This window comes from Mus caroli, chromosome 9 (assembly GCF_900094665.2).
Source record: "Mus caroli chromosome 9, CAROLI_EIJ_v1.1, whole genome shotgun sequence".
Classification (NCBI taxonomy): Eukaryota; Metazoa; Chordata; class Mammalia; order Rodentia; family Muridae; genus Mus; species Mus caroli.
Window position 1 is genome coordinate 33,446,498 of NC_034578.1, and position 25,638 is coordinate 33,472,135.

A 25,638-nucleotide genomic window follows, 5' to 3' on the forward strand; every position below is an offset into this window, starting at 1 on the left:
AGTACTGCAGATGCCAGTACCATGGCCCGATCACCAAGAACATCAACAGCAATGGATGGATCAACCTGAGCTTAGACTACTACAGAGAGCACAGTTGGCTAGTCCTTTAGAGGAGCCCAGAAGATCATGTGTGGATCCCAGACATTAAAACAAGAAGCTGTAACACTGAAGTTGCCTTGGAGACCCCAAGATGTTCGAGATGCCAGAGCTATCTGCTAAAAAAAGCTGTTAGCAGGGAGTGGAACCAGTCCAAGTGAAAGAAGTTTGTTGCAGGTTTTTTTTTGTTTGTTTGTTTTGTTTTTTAAGATTTATTTATTATTATATGTAAGTACACTGTAGCTGTCTTCAGACACTCCAGAAGAGGGAGTCAGATCTCATTACAGATGGTTGTGAGCCACCATGTAGTTGCTGGAATTTGAACTCAGGACCTTTGGAAGAGCAGTCAGAGCTCTTAACCACTGAACCATCTCGCCAGCCCTAGTCTGTAGCAGTTAACAAAGATGATGGGAAAAAAAAAAAGAGTTGGAGATCTGAAGACAGCTTTGACATCAGACAGAGATGCAGAGACTGGAGTTTTCCCAGATGATTTCCTGTCTTGCTTTGGGGATTACAGTTAAGTGATTGGATGAATGTCAGAAGAGACCTTGAACTTTTAACACTGTTGAGACTATATATACTATGGGGACTCTGGAAGTTGGACTAAATGTATTTTTCACTGTGCTTTGTTTAGGTATGGGCCCCACAGACTCATGTGTATGAACAAACGGTATGGGGGCCGGAGAGTGGAATGTGATAGCTTGCATATGTTCAGCCCAGGGAGTGGCACTATTAGAAGGTGTGGCCCTGTTGGAGTAGGTGTGTCACTCTGGGTGTGGGCTTTACGACCCTCTTCTTAGTTGTCTAAAAGCCAGTAAGATGTAGAACTCTCAGCTCCTCCTGGACCATGCCTGCCTGGATGCTGCCATGGTTGCCTTAACGATAATGGACTAAACCTCTGAACCTGTAAGACAGCCCCAATTAGATGCTGTCCTTATAAGAGTTGCCTTAGTCATGGTGTCTGTTCACAGCAGTAAACCTAAGACATATCACAACAAGATTTCTTTCTTCTTTTGGGAGGGGAGATTGCAAGGATGAAGGGTGAGTACAAGGCGACAAGGAGATGAGTGGGATTGGGGTGCAAGATGTGAAATTCACAAAAACCAATAAAATATTTAGAAAGTGTATAATTATATATTTTTAGATACAATGCTAGTACACATTTAATAGGCTATAAAATATAACTTTTACATGCAGTAGGAATACAATCCAAGTGGCTTTCTTTTGTGATACTCACTTTATTGCAGTGGTTTGGGAACCAAATCCATAGTATCTCGAAAGTATGCTCGAATATAACTCTAAAATATTTAACCAGCCTACCTAAAAAGCAGACTAGTATTGCCTGGGTTAGAAGAAGGTATAGAAGGATGCCAAGGGACATGACAAAAGTTCTGGGGATGTCAGATGACCTAGTTAGGGTTACTATTGCTGTGACCTTGACCAAAAGCAATTTGGTTTATTAGGCTTACTCTTCCACAGTATAGATAGCCCATCACTAAAGGAAGTCAGGATATAAACTGAAGTAGGGCTGCAACCCAGAGGCAGAAGCTGATGCAGAAGCCACAGAGGTTGCTAGTTACTGGCTTGCTCAGTCTACTTTCTTATAGAACCCTGGACTACTAGCCAAGGGATAACATCACCCACAATAGGATGGGCCTTTCCCCATTAATCACTATTTAAGAAAATGCCCTACAGTCCGATCATACGGAGACATTTTTTCAATTGTGGTTCTCTCTTTTCAGATGACTTTAGCCTATGTCAAGTTGACATAAAAGTAGCCAGCACAACAGGTATGTTTATTGTCATAACACTGATGGCCACATATTTGAAAACTTACCAACTTTTGGTACTGGGAAGCTGGCCCAGTCACTAAAGTGTTTGTCATACCAGCATGAAGGTCTTAGTTTGGATTTTCAGCACCCAAGAAAAAGGCAGGTGTGCAGTGGCATGTGTCTGCCATCCCAGTCCTGGCAAAGCAGAGACAGGCAGATCTTTGCAGGTCACTGGTCAGCCAATCTAGCTGAAATGCTAAGTTCCAGGCTCAGCAAGACCCTTGCTCAAAAAATAAGGTAAAAACTGATTAAGAGCGAACACTTATTATATACTCTAGGCTATAAATACATGGGTGCACATGCACACACAAAATATGGACACACACATGCAAAAACACTTTATCAACTTTTATACTGTCGGTATAGTTTACTGTACATCAATAAATTATATCTAGTTAAATCTCCAATTATAACCAGAAAGGAAATTAGCAGTGAGTGCAATGAGAGAAATCACAAAATAATTTGAAGAGCTTCAGTTAGGAAACATGACTTGTGTTTCTCTAACACAGTTGTAGAAAGTATGCTTAGCACCTGCAAAGCCATGAGTTCAATCCCCCAGAATAAGATGAGAAAAATGTCTTCTGTTAAGGCTAGAACTCATAAATACATGCTGTCCAGGTCAACTGCTAAAAATTACAGCAAGTAAGATTATCATCTGAAAAGTAGTGGGGAGCAAATTCATACTTACACTTTTCCAAAGATTTACTTATTTTACTTTTTATGTGTTCGATGTTCTGAGGGTGTCAGAGGCCCTGGAGCTGGGGTGGTTGTGAGCTCCAGGGGGAATTAAACCCTCCATTTAATTAGGTTAAATTAAGTTCTAGACACCATTCTACAAAAGCCAAAAAGATCAGGCACCAGAAAAATAGGCAGGATGTTCTCAGTGTTGAGCCAATTCATCCATATTCTAATAGCTAACCATGAGCCACTCCCAGGAGAGAGAAAAGACCATTTAAACGAGGATTTTCTCAATTGCCTTCTCACATTTACCGTATTTTCTGAGCTATCCCTGTAAATCTAAGTCAAGTATTTATCAAAGCACATAAAAACTGTTTTTATGGTACGAGTGAAACTGCAGTACAACATACAGGTGTAATAGGGCAGAGGTGAGAAATCTCATTATTGCAACCTGGGCACAGAGAATCTCTTTATACCAGGAAAGACAAGTGTTAAAGGTATGTGAGGCACTGAACTGGGAACATGAGACAGGAGAAGTGAAAAACCTAGCACAAGCACATACACAGAGCACACTGACTATATGCTGCACTCAGCATACGCTAGAGAATTAGGCAAAGACTGGAAACACACCACACGACAGAGCATAGGATGGCAGCGGCTTTGGGCTAGTATCTACAAACATAAAGAACAGTTCGGTTTGATTTGGTGTTTTTTGGTTTTATTCTTGTTTTGTTTTGTTATGTCTTATTTTTTGAGACAAGATTTCTCTGTGTAGCTTTGGCTGTGTCTTGGCTGGTCTCGAACACACAAAGATCTGCCTGCCCTGCCTCCAGAGTCCTGGAATTAAAGGTATGCTTTTTCACTTAAAAAAATGTATTTCCTTTTATTTTATGTGTATGGGTGTTTTGCCTATGCTTGTCTATGTACTACATGCATGTGGTGCCCACCAAGGGCAGAATATGGCATTAGATTCCCGGAACTGGAGTTACAGATGATTGTTAACCACCATGTTGGTCCTGAGAACCAAATCTGGATCCTCTAGAAGAACAGTTAGTGTGTTCTTAACTGCTAAACCATCTCTCCAGCCCTGCTCACTAGTTCTTTATTTTTCTGTGAACTATGCTATGGTGACCCGGGCTTTTGAGCATGGTTACAACTGCTGTATGTGCAACGTCATCGTGGTCACCAAGCATCCCTCCCCAATACTGCTCTGTAAAGATTCATCTTGATCAGCTTGACTGAATTGAGAACATATAGGCACTAGTAAAACATTCTTTGGTGTGCATACAAGTGGGTGTGCCTACTAGTGTGTTTCCACAGACCATGGATGGAGCATGCCTTTAATCTCAGCACTTGGTAGGCAGAGGCAAGCAGATCCCTCAGTTCGAGGCAACTTTATCTACAGATTGAGTTCCAGAACAGCCAGAATCACTGTCTCAAAAACAAAACAAAACACAACAACAACAACAAAACAAAGTTCTTTGACAACAATGATTAAAAAAAAGACCAAGGAAGTGTGGGAGCACTCTCTTGTCCGTAATGACTTGCCCTCTCCTTGCTAACTACTCTGCCCTTGCAACTGTTCTTGCTCAGCCTTTGGACAAACTATTTTTGCTAGGTTTTATCACACACCTCTCTGGACTCATCCTTCTCTGTCTACCTTGCAAGCCCATCTTCTTAAAGCTCTAGTAGGCATTTTCCTTTTTTTCCATGCTATTTTCACCCCAAATGGCTTAACCTATGGCTTCTGCTTCAGTTACCACTCACAGCCACCTATAACTCTCAAAGCCACAGCACTGTCATAGATAATGTCCCTGGGATCCAAGTTTATGTATATGTCAATTTGACATTTTCACTGGATATCTGACAGGCATTTTCTTAGGGAAAGAATTCATAGCTTTGGCCAGAATTCTCAGGATAAGAATTACCACCATAGATTACTCTCAGAAAAGAACAAAATGATAGTGCTACAAAGGTTGATAAATAAACAACTGCTCTATAAACACATTTCTATTCTCTAATGTCTTCAAAGCTTCTAATGCAAACATGCCCTTTACTGATATACAACAGAAACTAGAGGAAGTCAGAACAATGGTGTGACTGCTTTTACAACATCTATCTGGTAATAATAAAGGTATTCTCAAACCAATGTCAATTTTTCAACAAAAAAGAGGTAAGAGTCCGACAGACTGAAAGTTGATCTATAAATTCAATATACTCGGTATCTCACAACTAAACAAGTAGATACTAATGTTTATACATCTTAAGTGTATATAATCATTATGAAACTGTATATAAATTAATATAAAATATTACCTTCTCATTGAGGAAACAACTCAAAAACTTTGTTTTTTTGAGACCTGGTCTCCTTGGGCAGTGGTGGTACATGCTTTTAATGCCAGCACTTAGGAGGCAGAGACAGGAGGATTTCCGAGTTTGAGGCCAGCCTGGTCTACAGAGTGTGTTCCAGGACAGCTAAATAAATAAATAAATAAAAGAAATCTCAGTTGAGACCTGTTCTCATTAGATAGCTTTGGCTGGCTTGGATCTTGCTATATAGAACAGGCTGGCCTTGAACTCACAGAGATTTACCTGCCCCTGCCTCCCTAATTCTAGGATTATAGGTGTGTACCACTGTGCCCTATAAAAACTCTTCTCATCACTTAGTCCTCTTCCAAAAAGTTAAGGCCAAACACACCACTAATTCTTTACAAAGTGAAACTAAAGTAAATGCATAGAACTGAAAACAGGGGTTATTTTTTGATTCCCTGGACTTTCTTTCTGTGCAATTATGGAAATTTGCCAAAACTAATAATATGCTCAAATAAAAGGAATTTGGTTTCTATGATAGAGAAACTGGCTTATTCTTCATTGAAAGAGGTGTTCTACAGAAAAGTAGCTTCTCAAAGAAGTGTAAGTCTGCCTCTTTGACCCACAGGACTAAATCCTAAAGGCTAACCCAGCACAGTCTCACTCTCTGCTCATACACCTTTCCTATGCAGCCCTTCCCATGACTCCCATTCCCTGGTTTTCAAAGTATTACTCCTTAGCAATTTATTTAGTAAGGGCTATGGATGTAGCTCAATTAGTAGGATACTTGCATAGCATAAACCCAGGGCTCAGTACTCAGCATGGCAGTTCACACCTAGAATCCCAGCACTCAGGAGATATAGGCAACAGTCTAAGAATTCAGGGCTGTCTTCAGTTACATAGTGACTTCCAGACCAAGCTGAGCTATTATATAAGACCCATCTCTAATAATAACAATGACAATAACTGGAAGAAGAATTTAGCATTTCCAACTGAAATCTTTATGTGCCTCAAGCTCATATGCCCTAGTCTAAATGTATCCTCTACCCACACTTCCTTCCTGTGTTTAACAGTGCCTCATTCACTTTGTAGCATAAACCACAGGTCTAGGACTCATCCTTAATTCTCCCTCTTAAAATTGCCTTCTATTCTTTACCAAGCTTGGTCTTGACACGTGTGACAAGCCATGTTAAAGATTTCTAAAATCAGGCGATGGTACCAAATTTGGGATAACGCCCCAGTTCTGCTACTTATTAAGTGTAATCTTACATCAGGTAGACTGCCTAGGGATCATTTTCTCATCTTTAAAATGAAAAGAACAAAGTCTACCTTATCAAGTTATTGAAATCTGCAAATTAGTTAATATCTCTAAAGTATTAGGTAACCTACCATAAAGGATAGCTGAATCAACTGAATACAGTAATCTGTGTAATATAACTGACTCACAACAAGGGTTTCATATATATTTTTAAATTAATTTTACTCTCTTGTCTTATTTCAATAACCTCCTAGCTGTTAGTCTTATCTATTCCCACAATGCCTTTAGCTGAGCTCCTAACTGTTCTCAGTATAAAGTCCAACTTCCTCCTGAGACAGTAAGCTCTTTATGATCTTGTCTTTATGTTTGAAGGCTTACTTCATGCAATTTATTTAGCTCTGATCACATCAGAAATATCATATTATCTCACAAATCACTGCTTTTGCAATGGTAGTCCTTTAACCTACAATTCCATCTTTATCTCATACAGTTCCTAGTAATTCAATATCTAGGCTTGAGAAGTTGTCCCTTTCTGCCACCCAGGCCCTAAATTTTGGTTTATAAATAGTTCTGTGCTTCCACATATTCTTTTCTCTTCTTTTCTCTTCTTCTCTTCTCTTTTCTTCCTTCCTTCCTCTCTTTTTTTAAGATTTATTTATTTTATGAATGTGAGTACACTGTCTCTCTCCTCAGACACACCAAAAGAGGGCATAAGATCCCATTACAGATGATTGTGAACTACCATGTGGTTGTTGGGAATTGAACTCAGAACATCTGGAAGAGCAGTCAATGCTCTTAACCTGTGAGCTTTCTCTCCAGCCCTTTTTATTTCTAATAATAACAGCAGCCACTAACAGCTATTGAAAATTTTGTGTCAAGTTCATTTAGATACTACCTTAGTTTGGCCAACAATGCACCTTTACAGGATATATAATATTATCCTCATTTTATTTATTTTTTAAAGATTTATTTATTATATGTAAGTACACTGTAGCTATCTTCAGACACTCCAGAAGAGGGTGTCAGATCTCATTATAGATGGTTGTGAGCCACCATGTGGTTGCTGGGATTTGAACACAGGACCTCTGGAAGAGCAATCAGTGCTCTTAACCACTTAGCCATCTCTCCAGTCCTATCCTCATTTTATAAGGAGGTAGGAAGCAGAGCTGGGAGTGGATGCTTTATAACTCTTAATCCAAAGCACAATGATGATCTACTTATTTATCTGCTTCTGTTTTTCTCATCCAAATCTACTGTGTAGGTGTTTTGAAGACTGGTATTGTAGATTTCATTTCTCTTATCCCTAAATCTAAGACATCCATCAACAAATAGAAACACCATAAGCAGCTGCTAACTTAATGAAAATCATATTATTTAATTCTCATAAGTGAGCAAAGAGAAGCAGTTATAAATTCATGCTTACAGAGCAGACCCATGATTATTTTAGAAAGTGGTTTTTGGCATCAGGTTAAAACACACAGCCTCCATCAAAGAATACATAAATTTATTTCTTCAGCAAGGAAAAAGCAAAAAAAAAAATTAATTATATGTCAACAAGATGATTTTAAGTCTTCTGATGCCACCTGTAAAACAATCAGTAACTTTCATATTATTTTCTGAGGTCAAGAATATAAATCTAGGGGAATAAGATTATCTAGAAGAAGGCAGTGACAAAAGCCTTAAGGCTTTGTTTTTAAAGGCCAATAGTCTTGCTAAATAAAAATTCCCCACTAATTATGCCATGTGTCCTAAGATTTAGGTTAGACATCAAACCTACAGGTTTACTGTGCTAAATGCATTTCTGGTTTCAGTTAAACAAACTGTGCTAAATGCATTTCTGTTCTGTCTTTAACCTATTGGACCCACAAAGGACTGAAAGATATCTTTACTGTTGATCAGACCATAATTATGGCTAAAAGATAAGACATAGTAAGATAAACCTGGCATATGTATGACTTCCTTAGAGCCAATATTCTTACTTAGATTCTAGTATTATTATTGAGAAAGATTATAAAGCCACAATTCTGAAGAACATTAAGAACACAGATTATCTGAGCTATGGATGCAGTAGTTAGTTGACTGCTTGCCTAAAATACACAAAGCTGCAGGTTCAATCCAAGCATGCCTGCAATTTCAGAAACTGAGAGGTACAGTAGGAGGACTAGGGGTTCAAAGCCATCCTCAACTATATGCTTAATTCAATGTCAACCTCAGCTACATGAAACCCTACTTCAAAAAGAAAAAAAAAATCATTAAGATATTAGAGCTCTACCAAAAACTACACTAGATAACACCATAAGGATTTTTTTCCAGGACCCACCAACCTAACCCAACACACACACAATCTCTCTCTCTCTATCTCCCCTCTTTTACACATTTTATCAAGTGTCTTTCAGACAACAGTATCATCAGTATTGTTACGCACCTTGGAAGTAGGATATATATTTGTATAAGAATAAAGACAAACACCTCAAAGGAAGTCCAGTCTCACCAGTGGAGTGTCATAAAAACTTCCTGTGTCCTTGTACACTCTACTGTGAAAGAATTAGGATATTTAAATGAAAGGAAAATGCTCTTAAAGTCAACTAATAGGGGCAAAAAAAGGAAAAGAAATACAGAGTCTGCCAAAGTATTATGGTTAAGCCTGTGATTCCAGCATTTAGGAGTAGTGACGGGAGAATCAGGAGTTCAAGGCTACATTTGGCTACCCTAAATATTGAAAAACAAACCAAACAAAATGAGATGGAGAGACAGGGCCAGGGTTTAAGAGTAGGTATTACTCTTGTAGATCACTAGAGTTAATTCTCAGCACTCTCTTGTACCTCCAGCTCCAGGGAATCAAATAGCCTACTCTGGATTCACAGGCACGTGCTCTCTCACACAAATACATATACACAGACACACACAGACAGACAGATAGACAGACAGGCAGACAAACAGACACACACACACACACACACACACACACAAACATATACATACTTACAAATAAATCTTTAAAACAAAACCCAAAAGGAGAAGGTAGTGAAGGAGAACTCACAAGGAGGAGGAGGACAGGGTAGGGGAGAGTCGGGAGGAGTGCAAAGGCAAAAGGCAGGAGAAGAAATAACATAGGGGTTTAGGATTTAGCTCAGTAGGCAAATGTGTGACTAGTAGGAACAAGGCTAGGCTCAGGGTCTGAACCACAGTATAACAATCAATCAATTAATCAACCAAACGATCAATAAAGTTGGGCACAGTAGTACAAGCCTGTAGTTATAGCACTCAGGCAGGTGAAATTTGAGAGCAATCTGGGTATACAGTGGGGTCCTGTCTCAAAAAGACAAGGCCCAGGCAGCCCTAATGGAGCCCTCCGGCTCTGTGTGCCTGATTTGCCACCAGAATTGCCCTGTTTTCCAAGCCCCTTGGTGTCACTGGCCAAGACTCACTACTACCATGTTCAACTCCCTATGCTCCTAAAACATATCCATTCATCAAAAACAGGACAGATGACAGTCTTCTTTAGGATGGGAATTTGGTCTGATTCTCCAGTGCCCAATTTTCTAAACTGTATGCCACTCTCTCATACAGGATTATACAACTTAATAGAGGGCTCATAAAGATTTTGGCAAAAGTGAAAGGTTTCTGAATACCTAACAATGAAAATTAAAAGTTACATCATGGCTTCCCTGTGGCATTAATTTTGAGCTTAGTGACACTTTTTACTGAGCATGCCATGCAATTAAGCAGTATCTGAAATACCTCAGCAAAGATTTGAGAATACTGTTATGTTGCAAATTGCAGTGTTTTTTATAGAAAGTCTCCTGCTCTTAAAATAAAGACTTTTAGTATGTTCCTACATCATTCCTCAAGATGAAATTATTATATCTTAAGATTATATTAGTTGGAAAACTCCAAGTTAGTAACTCTTTAGATTGGATTGTGTTAGAAAATTTCATTTTTAAAAACTATTGTTAAAAGTTGCTAACTAAAGTTCATTTAAAAGAAAAACATTAAATACATTTTGGCTTGGGATTAGAAAATAATTTCTAGCAACATCTAACAAGACCATGAACATACTTCAGCCATTTTGCACTACAAAGTTATTTGAAGTTAATTCTCAGCATTAATGATTATCAACTCAAAATATCAACTCTGAAAAACGTTGAAAAGCCTTTATGTCCTGAAGGTCAAATATTCAAGTTAATGTATAATTATTTATGTAAAAGTAAGTGAGCACATCCATTTTATTAGTACAGACATTTTCTCATCTTTAATACATGGCAAAAGATTAGTATTATGCTGTATATATAATTATATAATGAAAGTAGATTTATGATTTGGCAGTAAGTTTTCAGCTATATACTGCTTATAAAACTATATACCCAGGTTTACATAAAAATAAGTACTGAGAATAAAGTTTAAGAAGCCTTACCTGAAATGATCCCTGCTCTACTTTCAGCAATATAATTAGCATTTTCGGGTCTCCTTTTCTCCATCTGTCTGCCTTCTATTTATTAAACTTTGTGGCAGTTGACAGAGACTCTTTACTGTAATTTTTATTAAATGCCAGACACAAAAGTCCTCTACATATATTTCTCCATTTCATGTAATCATCATACTAGAAAATAGGTATTACACCCATTTCAGAGGGCTGTGGAGAGAGCTTGGTAGGTAAAGTGCCTGTATGCATCAGGACCCATATAAAAGGCAGACATGGTAACCCCAGCACTAAGGAATACAAACAAAGATCCCAGGGGCTGTCCTAGCCAAAATATCAAACTCTAGGTTCAATGAAAGACTCTGTCTCAAAAATCAAGTGGAACACTGTAGCAGGAATCACAGGGCTGCCTCTGGGCAATGCAACTGCAAAAGCATCTCCTTTGGGAGGGCCTAACTGAGGACTATCTGTGATACCAGCATTCCTGCAGGAGGACCTAACTGAGGACTGCCTCGAGAGAGAGCAAGGATTGCTGGTGCAAATAATGCCAGCCAATCAGGAGCTGCTGTTTAGGACAGATACTTTCTTGGAACCAATGGGGCCCAGGTGGAGAGTATTTTCAGATGAGCTTACTGCAGCATTCTCACCTGCTCCTGGAGTCTGTGTTGTTGACTCTGTGCCAACTCACTTCCAACCCCCAAGAGCACATAGGATCCAGGGCCCAGGCAACAGAACACGACAGAGATAGACACCTGTCTCATCCACCTCTGACCTCTATATGTCCTACAAAAAATTTAAAACCTAAGACCATATTTCATGGTGGGAAATTGTAAGCTTCCATATTTAAGTCAGAAACAACCAAGAATTGTTCTTCAACCATTTTCTCTCAACAGTGTATTGGAAGTCTTAGCAGATCAGACAAGAAAAGGTGCCTGAAGGTTGGACAGTATACTCACATACATTGAATAAATAAAGTTTAAAAAAATAGACAACAGATATGAATAGACACAGAGCCCAAGAAGGTAAGCAGATGGCAAGTAAGCATGTGGGAAGACACTGCATGTCATAGGTCATCAGGGCACTGAACGGTGACAGTGAGATATCACTCCTCTAATATATGTTTATTACAATGTCCAGACCCCAAATCCTGACAACACCAAATGCTGACAAGGACATGAGCAACAGGAATTCTCACTGCTCATGGGAATGCAAAAGATGCCACTGTGGAAGACACTATGGAAGTTTCTTACAAAGATAAAGCACACTTCATATTTACCCAAATGAGCCAACAATATATGTCCTTAGGAAAATTCACACAGCAGTTGTTACAGTAGCTTTATTCAAAAGTACCAAATTGTATAAGCATCTAAGATGACCTTAAGCAGACAAAAGAATACTTAGAACAGTTATACATCAAGAAGATAGACTACTATTTAATGTTTTTAATTAAATATTTTTTAAAACAACTATTTGGCCAGTAAAATGCATCAACCAGTAAAAGTGTTTGCCACCAAGCTGGACAGCCTGAGTTTGATCCTTAGGATGCAAGAAAACTGACTCTCACAGGCTGTCTTCTGACCTCCACATGTGTGAGTACCTTCTACCCCCCTACCCACAATACATTTTAAAAAGAAGCAACTAGGGGAACACAAAAAGGAAGTGCAAGAACTTTAAATGCATATCACTAGCCATAGGAAACTGACCTGAAAAGCTTACACACACACTGGAGGAAGTGAAACCACAGAGCCAGAGGGGTGATGGCCTTAGAGGGAGGAAATGGCCAAGCACAGGTTTTCAGGACAATGGAGATAATTGTATATATGTGTGACACATTTCATTACTATATACTTGAATATGCAACACCAAAAAGGAATTTTACAGCATGCCATAAACTCTGGGTACTAGTATGCTAATGTACACTCATCAAATGTAACAAACTGTACTAGTGGGAAAGCTGTACACTGTGGGAGGTTACTCTGTCACTCAAGTTTAATATGAACTTAAAAACTGTTTTAAAAAATTAGGTTTGTAAAAAAAAAAAAAAAAAAAATCAAGGGGCTGGAGAGATGGCTCGGAGGTTAAGAGCACTGACTATTCTTCCAGAGATCCTGAATTCTATTCCCAGCAACCACATGGGGGCTCACAACCATCTGTAATGGGATCTGATGCCCTCTTCTGGTGTGTCTGAAGACAGCTACAGATAAATAAATACAGATAAAATAAAATAAATCTTTAAAAATAAATTTAAAAAAAAAAACAAACAAACAAGCAAGACATGGTAGTGCACCTGCAATCCTAGCTCCTGGGACACAGAGGCAGGAAGATGACTACAGGTATGAAGTTAACTTGGTATAGATAATGAGTACCTACAAAGTGAATGTAGGAAAAAAAATGCCCCCCCCCAAAAAAAAAAGAAAGAAAAGAAAAGAAGAAAGACTACTGCCTCCTCTTCCTTTTTTTTTTTTTCTTTTGGGGTAGTGAGTGGTGTAGTAGCTGAGAACTGAACCCAGGGCGCCATGAATGTTAAGCACATGTTTTACCACTGAGCTATACCATGAGCCTAAACATGGTGATTTCTAGCCTTTGGTGTTAGCAAGCATTCCATTACCCGAACTGGTTACTTCAGTCTCAGAATGAGAATCAAAGAACTTACTTTTCAATCCTCCTCTTTTGTTCCCTTTGTCTGTTCTGTTCTTTCACTTGTTCTCTCTCAATATCCATGAAAAGCCTCCTGTGTCTCAGATATTGCTTTTGACGCTAAAGAAAAGAAGTTAAAATTATCAAGCCCATTCACACAACTTTGCAAAGAAGGGTAATATTTTTATTCTAAACAGAAGAAAACTGTCAGATAACAAAGTTACATGTGATAAAACCATTAACTTCCTTCTAGATTGACAACAGGACTGTTTTCAAGTACATAACTATTTTGCTAATAGACAAACCAGTAAAAGTGAAAGTTTAGTTTACCCTTAGTAAAAGCTGAAATAATTAATATGATCTGAACACACACACATACACACACACACACACACACACACACGAGTGTATCAGATTGCTCTCAGTATAGTCCACTTGTCAATAATACCTAGGAAATTGTTATAATTGACACAATAAGGTAATACTACATTTACTCTGTGCTCTCAAGCAGTATCATAAAAGCAGAGCCACAGAGAAAGGAAGGGAGGCATTCTATAATAGAACAATAGCCCACTTAACTTGTAAAGACTAAAATCACATCACAAAAATATACTCCAAGCCAGCCAAACATGATAAGAGAAGTACAAAAGAGATGAAGTATATCAGAGTATCATGCTCATAAACAGAATGAGCATAATAAAAGCAAGTGCTCCTACACTGTGCATGATCTGTTTATACCTCTGGATTAACGTATTCTCTTTCAAGGACACAGGCTACTCAAAGAGATGACATATCTACACATACACTTTGGTAAAAGAAGAATGTTTCCCATTTGACACTGGCACATGGCCAGCTAGGATTTAAACTGTTAGTTTAAACTACCTGTTCATTGAAGGGCCATGGAGCCATACATAAAAGTATGTTATAACATAACATAATATAACATAAGTTATAGTGGCAAATATGTACAGCTGGAATTTCACTTGAATCAAATCTTTGATTTCACACAAATGCAGCTTAAATCCCAAGAGTCTATAAGAGAAGTTAAGCATATCATACTGACTTAACATCCTTGGAATTTCTGATTTTTCTTTCCCATTTTTAAAAAATATTTATTTATTTTTATATGTCCCAGCAAGCAACATGCATTTTCGGTTACTAAAATCTTTCAGTTTTCTTGTGCATGTTGGCAAAATGTTTTGCATGTATGTATGCCTCTGTACCAAGTGCATACAGTGCTTGCAAAGGCCAGAAGAAGGCATCAGGTCATCTGAGACTGGTACTATTAGGTGGCTGAGGGGCTGGGAATTGAACTTAGGTTCTCTGGAAGGGCTCTTACCTGTTGAGCTATCTCTCCAGTCCCAGAATTTGTTGTTCTAATGAGTTAGACTAGTGAACTGCTTCCAACTTCACACAGAAGTCAGAAGCAGCACCATCACATCACATACCTCTTTTTTATCTTCTTCTTGATCCACTCCAGACTGAAATGCCAGCAGAGCCTGCTGTTCAGTGCTCAGTCCTGACCGATACTCCTCAGAGACCTGCTACAAAATCCAATGACAAAATGTAACAAAACTGCCAAAAGCTCTGTGATTCTTCTCCATAGGTCTGTCTGGTATGACATGGAAGAAACTAGGACTGATTACCTACTATATCTTCTAGAACAAATCTTAATGTTAGTTGGTACACCTACCTGAGCATTTCGTAAGCTAAGCAATAATTTCTGACTTTTAAAGAAAAAAATTTACTTTAAAATTCCTTATTTTAAAAATTATTGATCTTCAGTACTAGAGGGAAGACTATGGAACCAGACCGCTCCAGGCAACAGAATCTTTTGGAGGTGAGAAAAGTGTTCTCACACTGACTGAACTGGCTGCCAACCCTGTGAGTACTCACAAAATACAGACTGTACATTTGTACTCACTGTCATACTCATAAATTATATACTCATTCAAATCTGTATGGAACCCCAACAGTCACAGCACTCATGTGGTCCTTTGCAGACATGCAGAGACATGAAAGATTTGAGTAACAAAAGAATGCATGTTGCCAGCTGGGGCTGTTTCCCCTCTCATAACATAAACAAGCATCTTCTCTGCAGTCTACTTGGTAACAAATTTGATATGCTTTTGTGCATTTTGTTGGTAATTTCTCTGGCAACATGACCCCCACACCACTGTAATTTTACTGCAGATATATGATCACTCCCAAGCATAGAAAGATTGTAGTGTGGATTTAATTTCTAGCACAAGAGACATGTGCATGCACTGGGTAGGGGTTGTTATGTGCCTCACAGAGAAAATACATGTGAGATAAGTCTTATTCAGGTTTGAATTATGCTGCTGCTGGCTGAGATCAATGTTAAGGGATCAACCACATATATTTTCTTTTTGTGGTGATGGGGCTGAAACTCAGGGGCTTGTGCACATGAAGCAAACACACTACTACTGGATTATAATCCCATCCAAACCATATAAATTAAATCAAGACCTTTACAAAAAAATATGTAAAACAAATATAAAATGTATATTAACTGAATGACTATAAAAAAAGCCATGGTACATATGGTCAAATGCTCTGGAAAAGGAAGCCAGGACCATTCAGTGGGGAAAAGACAGTCTCTTTAACAAATAGTGTTAGAGAAATGGTTATTCACATCCAAAATTATGAAGCTCAGCCCTTAGCATATACCATCTACAAAAATTAACTCAACATAAATCAGATCGAGATGTAAACAATATAAAAAAAAACCCAATTCTAGTATATATGCCCAGAAGAGGGGAAAGCTATTTAACACCAGATTTGGCAATTTCCTGAATATGATACAAAAAATATAGGTAACATTAAAAAAACAAATGGGACTACATTAATACTTGCATACAAATGGACACTCTCAGAGTAAAAAGGTAACATAGGAAATGGAAGAAATGTTCAAATCAGGTATGCTTGGAATATGACATGCTCCCCCATCACCCCAGATGTTCATACACTGGTCCCCAGGTATTGGTGCTATTTTGGTAGGCTTTACAACATTTAGGAGGTAGGGACTAGTTGAAGGAAGCAGTTCATTGGAAATATGACAGTGAAGGTTATACTGGGTTCCCAGTCCCTTCGTCTCTTTCTATCTACCATGACTTGAATGTCCCCTTCACATATTGTTGCCACAATGATATTTTGCCCAAGTACCTAGGACCAAGAAACTATGGAGTTAACCTTTCAAAATCATGAATCAAAATAAACGTTTTCTCCTTTAAGTTGCTGTCCCAGAGATCAGAATTATTATAGATCCCAAAATAGGTAAGTTAAGTCACTGAAACACAAGTCTGTTCTAAAGCTGAATGGGTTAACTTATGTCCTAACAACAGAGCAAATCTATTTTTCATTGTGTCTGTTTTGCTATGCTGTCTCTTATGACCCATTGCTATCAGCCTTGCCCAAACAGAAAAGTAAGGGAAAACATCCAGGAAAGCCACTGGTGGGATGACTTCCTACTACTCATCAGCATTAAGTTTACAAGAACCAGGAATCCCTGGTATTCCTATGGACAGCATCAAAATCATGTAACACAATCAATTACTACAAGAACTGTCAGGGTAGGGGTAGAGCCCCAAAATAGAACATTTGGCCAGCATGCATGAGACCCTAAGTTCCCATCATAAACACACAAAAAATTAATCATCAATCCAGTGCTCACCTGACTACAGCTAAATTTAGACTCCCAGAACCACCATGTAAACTTTCCAGCTTGTAACTTCTGACAAGATGGAACCTGGGTGTGAAAAGCCTTCCGTCTCACACTTGCTAGCTTGTAAACAAAGTTTTTTTCTCCCATGGCTGTTGCTCTAGTGATTGGATTCAGCAGCAGAAAGAGACATTTCAATGTTATATACCCATGTTTGTTAGAGCTTATTCATGAACAACCCAAGTGTCCATTAATGGATGAATAAAATATAACACACACATACATATACACATTATTAAAGATTTTAAAATGAAAATACTGTACTATGCTATAGCATTATGTTAAATGAAGCAGGACAGTCACAAGAGGACAAGTATTGTATGAAGCTGAGTCATGAGGTTCTTAAAGAATCAGACTCTGAGACTGGAAGCAGGATGGTGCAGCAGGAGAGAGTGTGGGCTTTTGTGTAATTGGCATAGAGTTCCAGATATATAGGGCTAAAAAATGTTTTGGAAACAGATGGTTCACAGGCTGTCTAACACTGTGAAGGTACTTACTGCCACTGGAGCATATATTTGAAAATGTTTAAAATGAACTGAGTGGTGGCTGATACTGTAATTCCAATATTCAGAGGCTGAGGTAAGATTTCATGCTCAAGGCTAATCTGGGTTATATATGCTATATATGAAGACTCTGTTTCAAGAATTCAAAAATATACTTTTATTATAAATAAAAATGATTTACATGGTAAATGTTGCTATATGTCTTAAATATTCATGCATTCTGGGACCACAGATTTTCCAGGTCCTCATCCATCAAGCACTGCACTAGTATCCCCAGCCCTCTGCGTTTTTCTAGTGTTTAAACATTCCACAGGATTTTATCTGTGGATTACATGCACAGATCCCAACATTTTGTTTTATAAAGTTTTCATCATATAAGAAACAAAGAATTACTTTTTCATATCTCATTATTTCTTCCCCATATTCATTTTTAAGATTTTTTTCCTTTTAAGACTTGTGTATGGATAAAACTATGTCCCAGGCACTTGTGATAATGCCTGCATGTATTTCTGTTTGTTATAATCTGGGGTAGGGGGTGAGTTTGGAGCAGTGTCTGTCCTGCTACTGGCTTCCAGTGCATAAATGAAAAGAAGTCACAGACAGAAGAAGTTAGAAACATCTCCAAGAGGGTATACCTAAATGTTTATATATTTCTACTATACATAAAAGTATAGTATCACAATTTAATAGTTGAGATTTATAAAGCTGAATAGATATACAATGTCATTTTATAAAAATTATGTGATACACAACCCAATAAAAAATACATTTGAATGTACACATATACGCATGTGTGTGTAAACTAAGTGGTCTAGATTGATGAACTTTAAACTGCTGATAGTAGGTATATCTGGAGAAAAGGAAAGGCTGAGGAAATAGAATATGGAAAGGCAACTTGATCTTTATACTGTCTAGACTTCTACATTTAAAATTTTGCATTGAAAAAGTATTGAAATGAATCCTAACTGATCAATTTGGGAGTACTAAAACTAAATTGGCATCTATAAATAGCAGGTTCTGTCTGACTGTACTGTGAAAGATAAATTTAAGTGGAATAGAAAAGTCAAAGCCAAGAAGAAGTCAGTTTCCTAAATCAGACAAAGTGGAGGTAGGCACTGGGTGTCAATTAAAAGACCAGTTAAGGAATGGCAAAGGCCTGAGCTAAAATGATGGCAACAAGAATAGAAACGTTTAATATGAAACTGCCCCAATCTGCCTTATCAAGAGGATCTGAGGAGGCAAAATGACTTAAGGAGTTTGCTGCACAAGCGTAGACAGACTACTATTCTAGTCTGGTTCTCCATTGCTGTGATGGATAAACACTAACCAAAAACAATTTAGGAAAGGAAAGGGTTTATTTGGAGCACAGATTATGGCCCACCATTGAGGGAAGCTAAGGCAGGAACCTAAATCTGGAACTGAAGCAGAGGCCATGGAGGAATGTTGCTTTCATGGCTCCCCTCCCCTGGCTTGTTCAACTTCCTACCTTATACAACCCATGACCACCTGGCCATGAGTAGCATCACTCACAGTCTGCTGGGCCCTCCTACATCAAATAGCAAATAAGAAGATTCCCCTCATACATGCTCACAAGCCTATCTGATAGAAGCAATTCTTATGCTGAGGTTCCCTCTTCTCAGGTGGGTAAAAGTGGCAGTGAAGCTATGATAACTTGACTCTACCAAACTGTCTCTGACCTCTAACACATACTCCATGGAATGTGAATTACATTACATCATGCCATAAGCACACAATAATAATAAAATTTTTCTAATTGAAAAGGGATCTAAAATCAAGGTGCAAAGGAGATATAAAAATAATCCCTAGGATTGTATTTTGTACAATTAAGTGGGTAAAGTAACTGCTCTGGAATGAGCACTCAGAATATCTTCAATTTGGAATACCTGTAGAATATAAGAATTGAGATAGTCACTTGGATTCCTAAATAGATTTCAAAATCATCAAAATAAAATATCTGGCAGCTGAAGTCACAGAGGTAAATGTTATGGAGATGGTAAGGGAGTGGTAGAGAGGGTAAGAGGGAGAGAGGAAGGGAGGAAGAAAGACACACAGAGAAACTGAGACTATTTAGCAATTTTAAAAATACAGCATACTAACAGAAAACAAATTCAATAAATAGGAAAACCCAGAAAAAAGTGATCAAAATTTTAGGAATGAATTACAAAAAAGGAAAAGGTTCAGGACCAAGCAGTCTCCTATTTCAATGCTGCAGAGGGTCAGCAGCATATCAGAAGTCAGGTATCCCTGATTTAACAAGATCTAGGAACCTTCTAAACAGTATTCAAGTTCAAAGGTATTGGTGAGGTCAGTAGTCAGAATACAGGTAACTGAGAAATTGCCTATATGTCTAAGTCTGTGGATGATAAAAAGGAGCCAGTTATCATTATTTTTTAAAAAACTTGTTGTTATGATCACTAAAATTATATGCAGATCATGATTAGGTTAAAAAAATATGAGTATCATGAAGAATTATATATCTTCAAAACCACTGTCTATAGAACTCAAGAGAAGTCTTATTTTCATTTTGTGTCTGTGGTGCTGGGGAAAGAAGCAAGGACCTTGAGCACGCTAAGAAAGCTCTCCACCAATGGCCATCTCTCTGGTCCAAAGTAGTTTTGGGTTGTTTGTTTGTTTAAATGGAAAACAATTGAGAACATCTATACAAGGGAAGTAGTTTAAGATACATTCATGATATAAGATAATTAATGGCACAAGAGTTTACAAGAAAAAAATAAATGTTGAATACATACTGAAAAAGAAACCACTCTCACTCTACTATAGTCAGAATAGGTAATATTGGCAAAAAAAGATCAAATATCTATAACTAGTAATAGTAGTAATAGTTGTGAAAGCTTTGTCTTCCTTCCTTCCTTCCTTCCTTCCTTCCTTCCTTCCTTCCTTCCTTCCTTCCTTCCTTCCAGACAGGGAAGAACAGGCTGGCTTCAAACTCTGAGAGATCCATCTGCCTCTGGCTCAAGTGCTCTGATTAAAGATATATGCTACCATGCCCAGCTTTTGATTTTCTTTATGCAAAAAAATTCCTGATAAAGTAAACTAACGGAGGCTTTAAAGACTTGTGTGGGCTTAGTTTCAGAGATAGCAGCCTAAAGTCACATGAATGTGTTGTTTCTGGGACCATGTTGTGGGACCATTGTAAGACATATCATCAAGGCAGGAGCATGCAGTAGACCAAAACGATATACTTCACATGGCAAGGAATGAGTGAAACAGGCAGAGGCCAGGAAAAAGGTACATTCTTCCAACACACACACCTAGTGATGATCTTCTATACTAGTCCCCACCTCCTAAGAGACCATTTATGAGGTTGGTACCTTCATGATCCAATAACTTCTCAATAGCACCACCAGCTGGAGACCAAGCCTTCAAATGAGCCTTTGGGGACATTTTAAACCTAAACTATAACAGACAGAAAGAACCAATAAAGGACCTCATCCCTCAAGTCCTTCAGATTATGTACATGACAATGTTGAAGAAGCGATGACAGAACATCCTAAGCCAACCTTGCAGGCCCAAAATGAAAGTCCCAGAGAGCAGCAATTCAGCAGAAGCTTCAGCCCACATCCTGCCATTCTGACTCCTTTAAAGAGGACAAGAGGAAATTTGTTGATCTCTTTCAGGCACCCTAACACTACTAGTCACCTAGAGCTTTTTATTCTAAAATAATTCATAAAATCACCAATAGAAACAATAGAAAGGGTAGTAGAATTTTAGTAGATGAGTGTAAGATCATAGCTTTGTGACATTTCTTCTAACACTAGAGATATTAATTCAATAGCCTCAAACTTTGGCCAATGCTACCCTAAGAAGTTCTGGCACAAGCTCTAAAATAATCTTCAAAGCAATGTGATTTTTGACTAGCCTCCCTGCTTACTAAGATGTCTGCAACAGCCATATACTCTGTGGTCTGCCCTACCTGTTGCCTGCTGCACGTGTCTCTCCGTTGTCTAGGTGGAAGACATTCATGGCCACTGAGATACAAATCCTCTTGCCACCTTTCAGCTGTCCTAACAGAGGGCTGCTGGCTCTGAAACACACATCAGATTGTGTAAATGGGGACATAATATTGAAAATGCTACAGACTTCTGACATAGCCCCAGGTAATCTAATAAACCAGAACGTTCTGATCTATTATATAGCATAAAAGTAGAAATATTTCTTGTCACTATCAATCTTAGCACCATCTGTAAAACTATTATAAATTTTACCTATAAGACAAGGTATCAGTATCTATCGCCAAGGTGATTGTAAGAAGTCAGCAAGATAATGAATTCAAGGTTCTAAAATCGTTTTGGCTATTGTTAATACTTCATGAAGGTAGCTATCACTTTAAAATGTTATTAATGAAGAGAGCATTTTTTTTCCCATTGCTTACACCATCTGTACTAAACACTACTCTACCTGCTTGCTGGCAGAGTGAGTCCTGGATTTCATATAATGCATAGTACTCTGGCTATAACTTCTCTTGCCATCTCTCATCTACCATGTGATACCAGCTCATAGCTCCTGTACTATAAGACAGTATAAATACCATTATAAATTGCCCAAACACGAGGGTGACATCTACAGCAGCAATTAAAGCTTATGATGAGGACTGTAGTAGTTTTAATCGATCAGAATGGCAAACAGAACAAAAGGCAGTCTGTTTCTGTTCTTTGCTCATTATTATTGACCTTACCAGTATACACCTCAAGCAATTACTGCTCTGCCAGTCAAGTCTCAAGGCCAAATCTAAGCATTTTGTTGTTTGCAGCACATTCTTCACTCCTTGTACTTATTCTCCTGGAAAGGTTAGGTCTCAAATACTGTGTGAAACATGCGTAGTCTTCTAAAGCAACTCCCCTTGCACTCTCCCATTTCTCTCCAGATAAAGTCTGTCTGATGCACTTGATCAAAAGGAACTACAAAGTGTGTCGACAGAAATAATGGGCTCATAATACAAGAGAAAATCCTACACTATTGACAGAACAGAGGGTGTGTGTTTTATGTATGTCTGTGTCTCACAAAAATTTCCAAACACACCATGAAGTAGGAACTAATATAATGAATCCCTGATGGCACCCTTATTAGCAACCTTTATTTTTTTCATCTTTGACTTCTCCAACTTTTTTAAAAATTTATTTTCTATGTGTATTTTTCATGTGTAAGCTTTGCCTGTGTGTATGACTGTGCACTGCATGTGTACCAGGTGCTTGCACAAGTCAGAAGGAGACACTGGATTCCCTGGAACTGTAGCTAGAGAAGGTTATGAGTCACAGTGTAAGTGCTGGGAACTGAACTTGATTCCTCTGGAAGATAGCCAAAGCTCTTAACCCACTGAGCCATCTCTCCAGTACCTTCTCCAACTTTTTTTAGGAGTATTTTAAAGCTAACCACAGATTATTTTGACACATTTCAAAATACCTAGACATTTTACTCTTAGCCTAAAGCTTATGTATTCCACATAAAAGCTAGCTTGATAAATCCTGGTAGAAGTAATGGTCTTTTTTTCTTTCTCAGGGGTTATATGGCTCTCATTCTATAGATGTTCTCTACCTGTTCTCTAAGGAAGACTTGGTCCTGGATCTGAGGTGGAGCATACTGAGGAGACTCCAGAGCTAACTCCTCATCCCCCCTCTCTCTTCTCGTAAAAGTTGAGGGTTTCTTGGAAAACATGTCCTAAAAGATAACAAAAAGAATAATAAGCTGGGCGGTGGTGGTGCACGCCTTTAATCCCAGCACTGAGGAGGCAGCGGCAGGCGGATTTCTGAGTTCAAGGCCAGCCTGGTCTACAAAGTGAGTTCCAGGACAGCCAGGGCTACACAGAGAAACCCTGTCTCGAAAAAACAAAACAAACAAACAAAAAACCCAATAATAATGGCAATATATCATGATAATAACAGCCAGGGTAATAAGTCAGTCAAAATCTTGCACGATTGCAAAACTGCTTCAGTGAGAACTCCATGGAAATCTTGATGGTCTAGAATCCATGACAATGCTACACTCTTAATCCAACTTTTCAATTTTAATTCTTAATCCTAAACTACACACAAGAGAGTCTAACAAACACACCAACCTTAAAATAGCTTAAGATCAACTACTATATTTTATGCTCTTCACGTCAGGGCAATGAGTTTGTGATAATACTGCAGAAATCCGCAGCAGAGAATGTCCTGGTAACTTAAAACAATTGAGCTACCTTTGAGTAGGAGAATTTATGTGATGTGCACGGTTTACTAAATAAAACAGGGTCATATTACCATTAGGTGTAAGGTAGAACAGAAAAAGATACCACCAACACCGGATTCTTGAGGGTTTATACCCTATGCTCATCCTTCGTAAAGCAGAGTGCCATTCTAATAGAACTCATAACTACATTCCCACTAATGCCATTCTGCCCTACTTTGTCTCTGATAAAGTCTTAAACTTGTGGTTTGGGAGGGAGATTCTGATAACTCACCAGAGAAAATATTTCTCTCCCTTTCCCATCTGTTATATCAGAGAATGGCTCCTTAGAGTTTACTTCCTAAAAGAGAAAAAAATACACATAACAGAATAATATGACAGAAATGATATTTAAGACTGGTGAAAACCTCAAGGTAATTTTTAAAATTTAGAGTAATATGAAGTATAATGGCAGGAAGCCATTTTTTGTCAGTTCTCAAGTTCAGCTCAAGATTCTTTGAAGATGCAAGTTAAACCCCAAACAGTTAAGTTTCTGTTAATCTCTGTCCTTTTCCTTCTCTGCCTTACTGCTGATGGAGACCTGATAGTGCCAGGGAGATCTTGACAGACATCAGAGCAAGCATTTTCCTTACTTGTTGACTTGCAGAACTGATTCTGGCTTCTCTATATTTGCTTTAAAAAGAGCAAATACAATTTGCTGCATTAAGATAACAAACTGTCAGCTGGGGTGAGAATTTGGCCAACTACAACCCTAAGTGCTGTTCTCACTGCACATCTCCTCCTTCCTTAACCTCTAAGTGATCTCTAGCAGAAAACTGGCCTGGAACCTGTGTTGAAAGACACAATTAGGTACTTGTGACACATGCCTTTTTCCAATTTCCAGCTGCCAAAACAGATGATGGCTGCCAGAAATCTTTATCCTAATAAAGAATTATTTTTATACATAAATCTCCCAGAAAGATGAAATGTATTGTTGACATTACTTTAACATTTTGTAAGAACTCCGAAGTTTTGAAAAAAATCAATCAGGAAACTGCCATTTCCAGCTTGGAATCTCCAAATCAGCTGTAGAGGAATCCTTCAGGTCCTACTGCAAACTGAGTCACATGTGTCTTGTACCCGGCTTCCTGCTCTACTTTACCTGGTTTTGGAGTTGAAGATCCTGCCGCTGATAATTGTGTAGATAATTCTGGGCTTTGGAAAGAACATCATGATCCTGACATTTAGGAAGAACATGTGGATCTCTTTGGTCCTGATACATAGGTAAAATACACAGATGTCTCAGTAGGGGAAACTGTTCTTTAGCTAGGAAATCCTGCTTCTGACATTGAAGTGCATGATTCTGTTCTTTGGGTAAAGCAAGTTGGTTTTTAGGTAGAAATTCCTGGTCTACTGGTAGAAAATGCTGGTTCTGGTACTTAGGTAAAACATTCCGGTAATTAGGGAGAACACAGTGATCTTTGGGTAAAGAATCCTGGTATTGACAATTGGGTAGACAATCTGTGTCTCTGGATAGAAAGGCTTGGTGTGAGGGTAGAAAATCCTGGGCTTCCAACTCAGTATTCCCATCTAGCTCAACAGTCTGGACTGGAGGAACATCCTGAATCTCTGTCTTAACAGCCTGGCCTTCTGGCTCTGTAGTCTGACACTCCATACCAGTGGCCTGGGTGTCTGGCTCAACACCTAGAGTTTTAGGTTCAATTCTTGAAGCTTTAGGCTCAACATTCTGGACATCTATCACATCACTCTGAGATTCTGGAAGGCCGCTTTGAACTTCTACAAAATAATCCTGGGCTTCTGGAAGAACAGCCTGAAGGCTATGAGGATGTAATTGCTTTCGTTCATCTTCTTTTATCACAACAGATAAGGGATTTTTAAATTTTACTTTCTAAAAGGAAATATAAATAAAACAGAGACTGTTAGATGGTAACTAAAAAAAAAAAAAAAAAAACAGATTT

At 38.3% G+C, this 25,638-nt stretch overlaps 1 protein-coding gene across 1 annotated transcript in view; it reads right to left on the bottom strand.

Moving 5' to 3' along the window:
- The window catches only part of Ccdc15 (coiled-coil domain containing 15), a 68,927-nt gene that overhangs the window by 13,073 nt on the left and 30,216 nt on the right, over positions 1 to 25,638 (bottom strand). Inside the window, exons 6-11 of the mRNA XM_029481503.1 lie at positions 24,822 to 25,568; positions 23,955 to 24,020; positions 23,051 to 23,173; positions 21,432 to 21,542; positions 14,680 to 14,775; positions 13,248 to 13,351 (exon numbers count right to left, since the gene is read on the bottom strand). Coding sequence (XP_029337363.1) covers positions 13,248 to 13,351; positions 14,680 to 14,775; positions 21,432 to 21,542; positions 23,051 to 23,173; positions 23,955 to 24,020; positions 24,822 to 25,568 — 1,247 coding nt within the window. The remainder of the gene's footprint in view (positions 1 to 13,247; positions 13,352 to 14,679; positions 14,776 to 21,431; positions 21,543 to 23,050; positions 23,174 to 23,954; positions 24,021 to 24,821; positions 25,569 to 25,638) is intronic.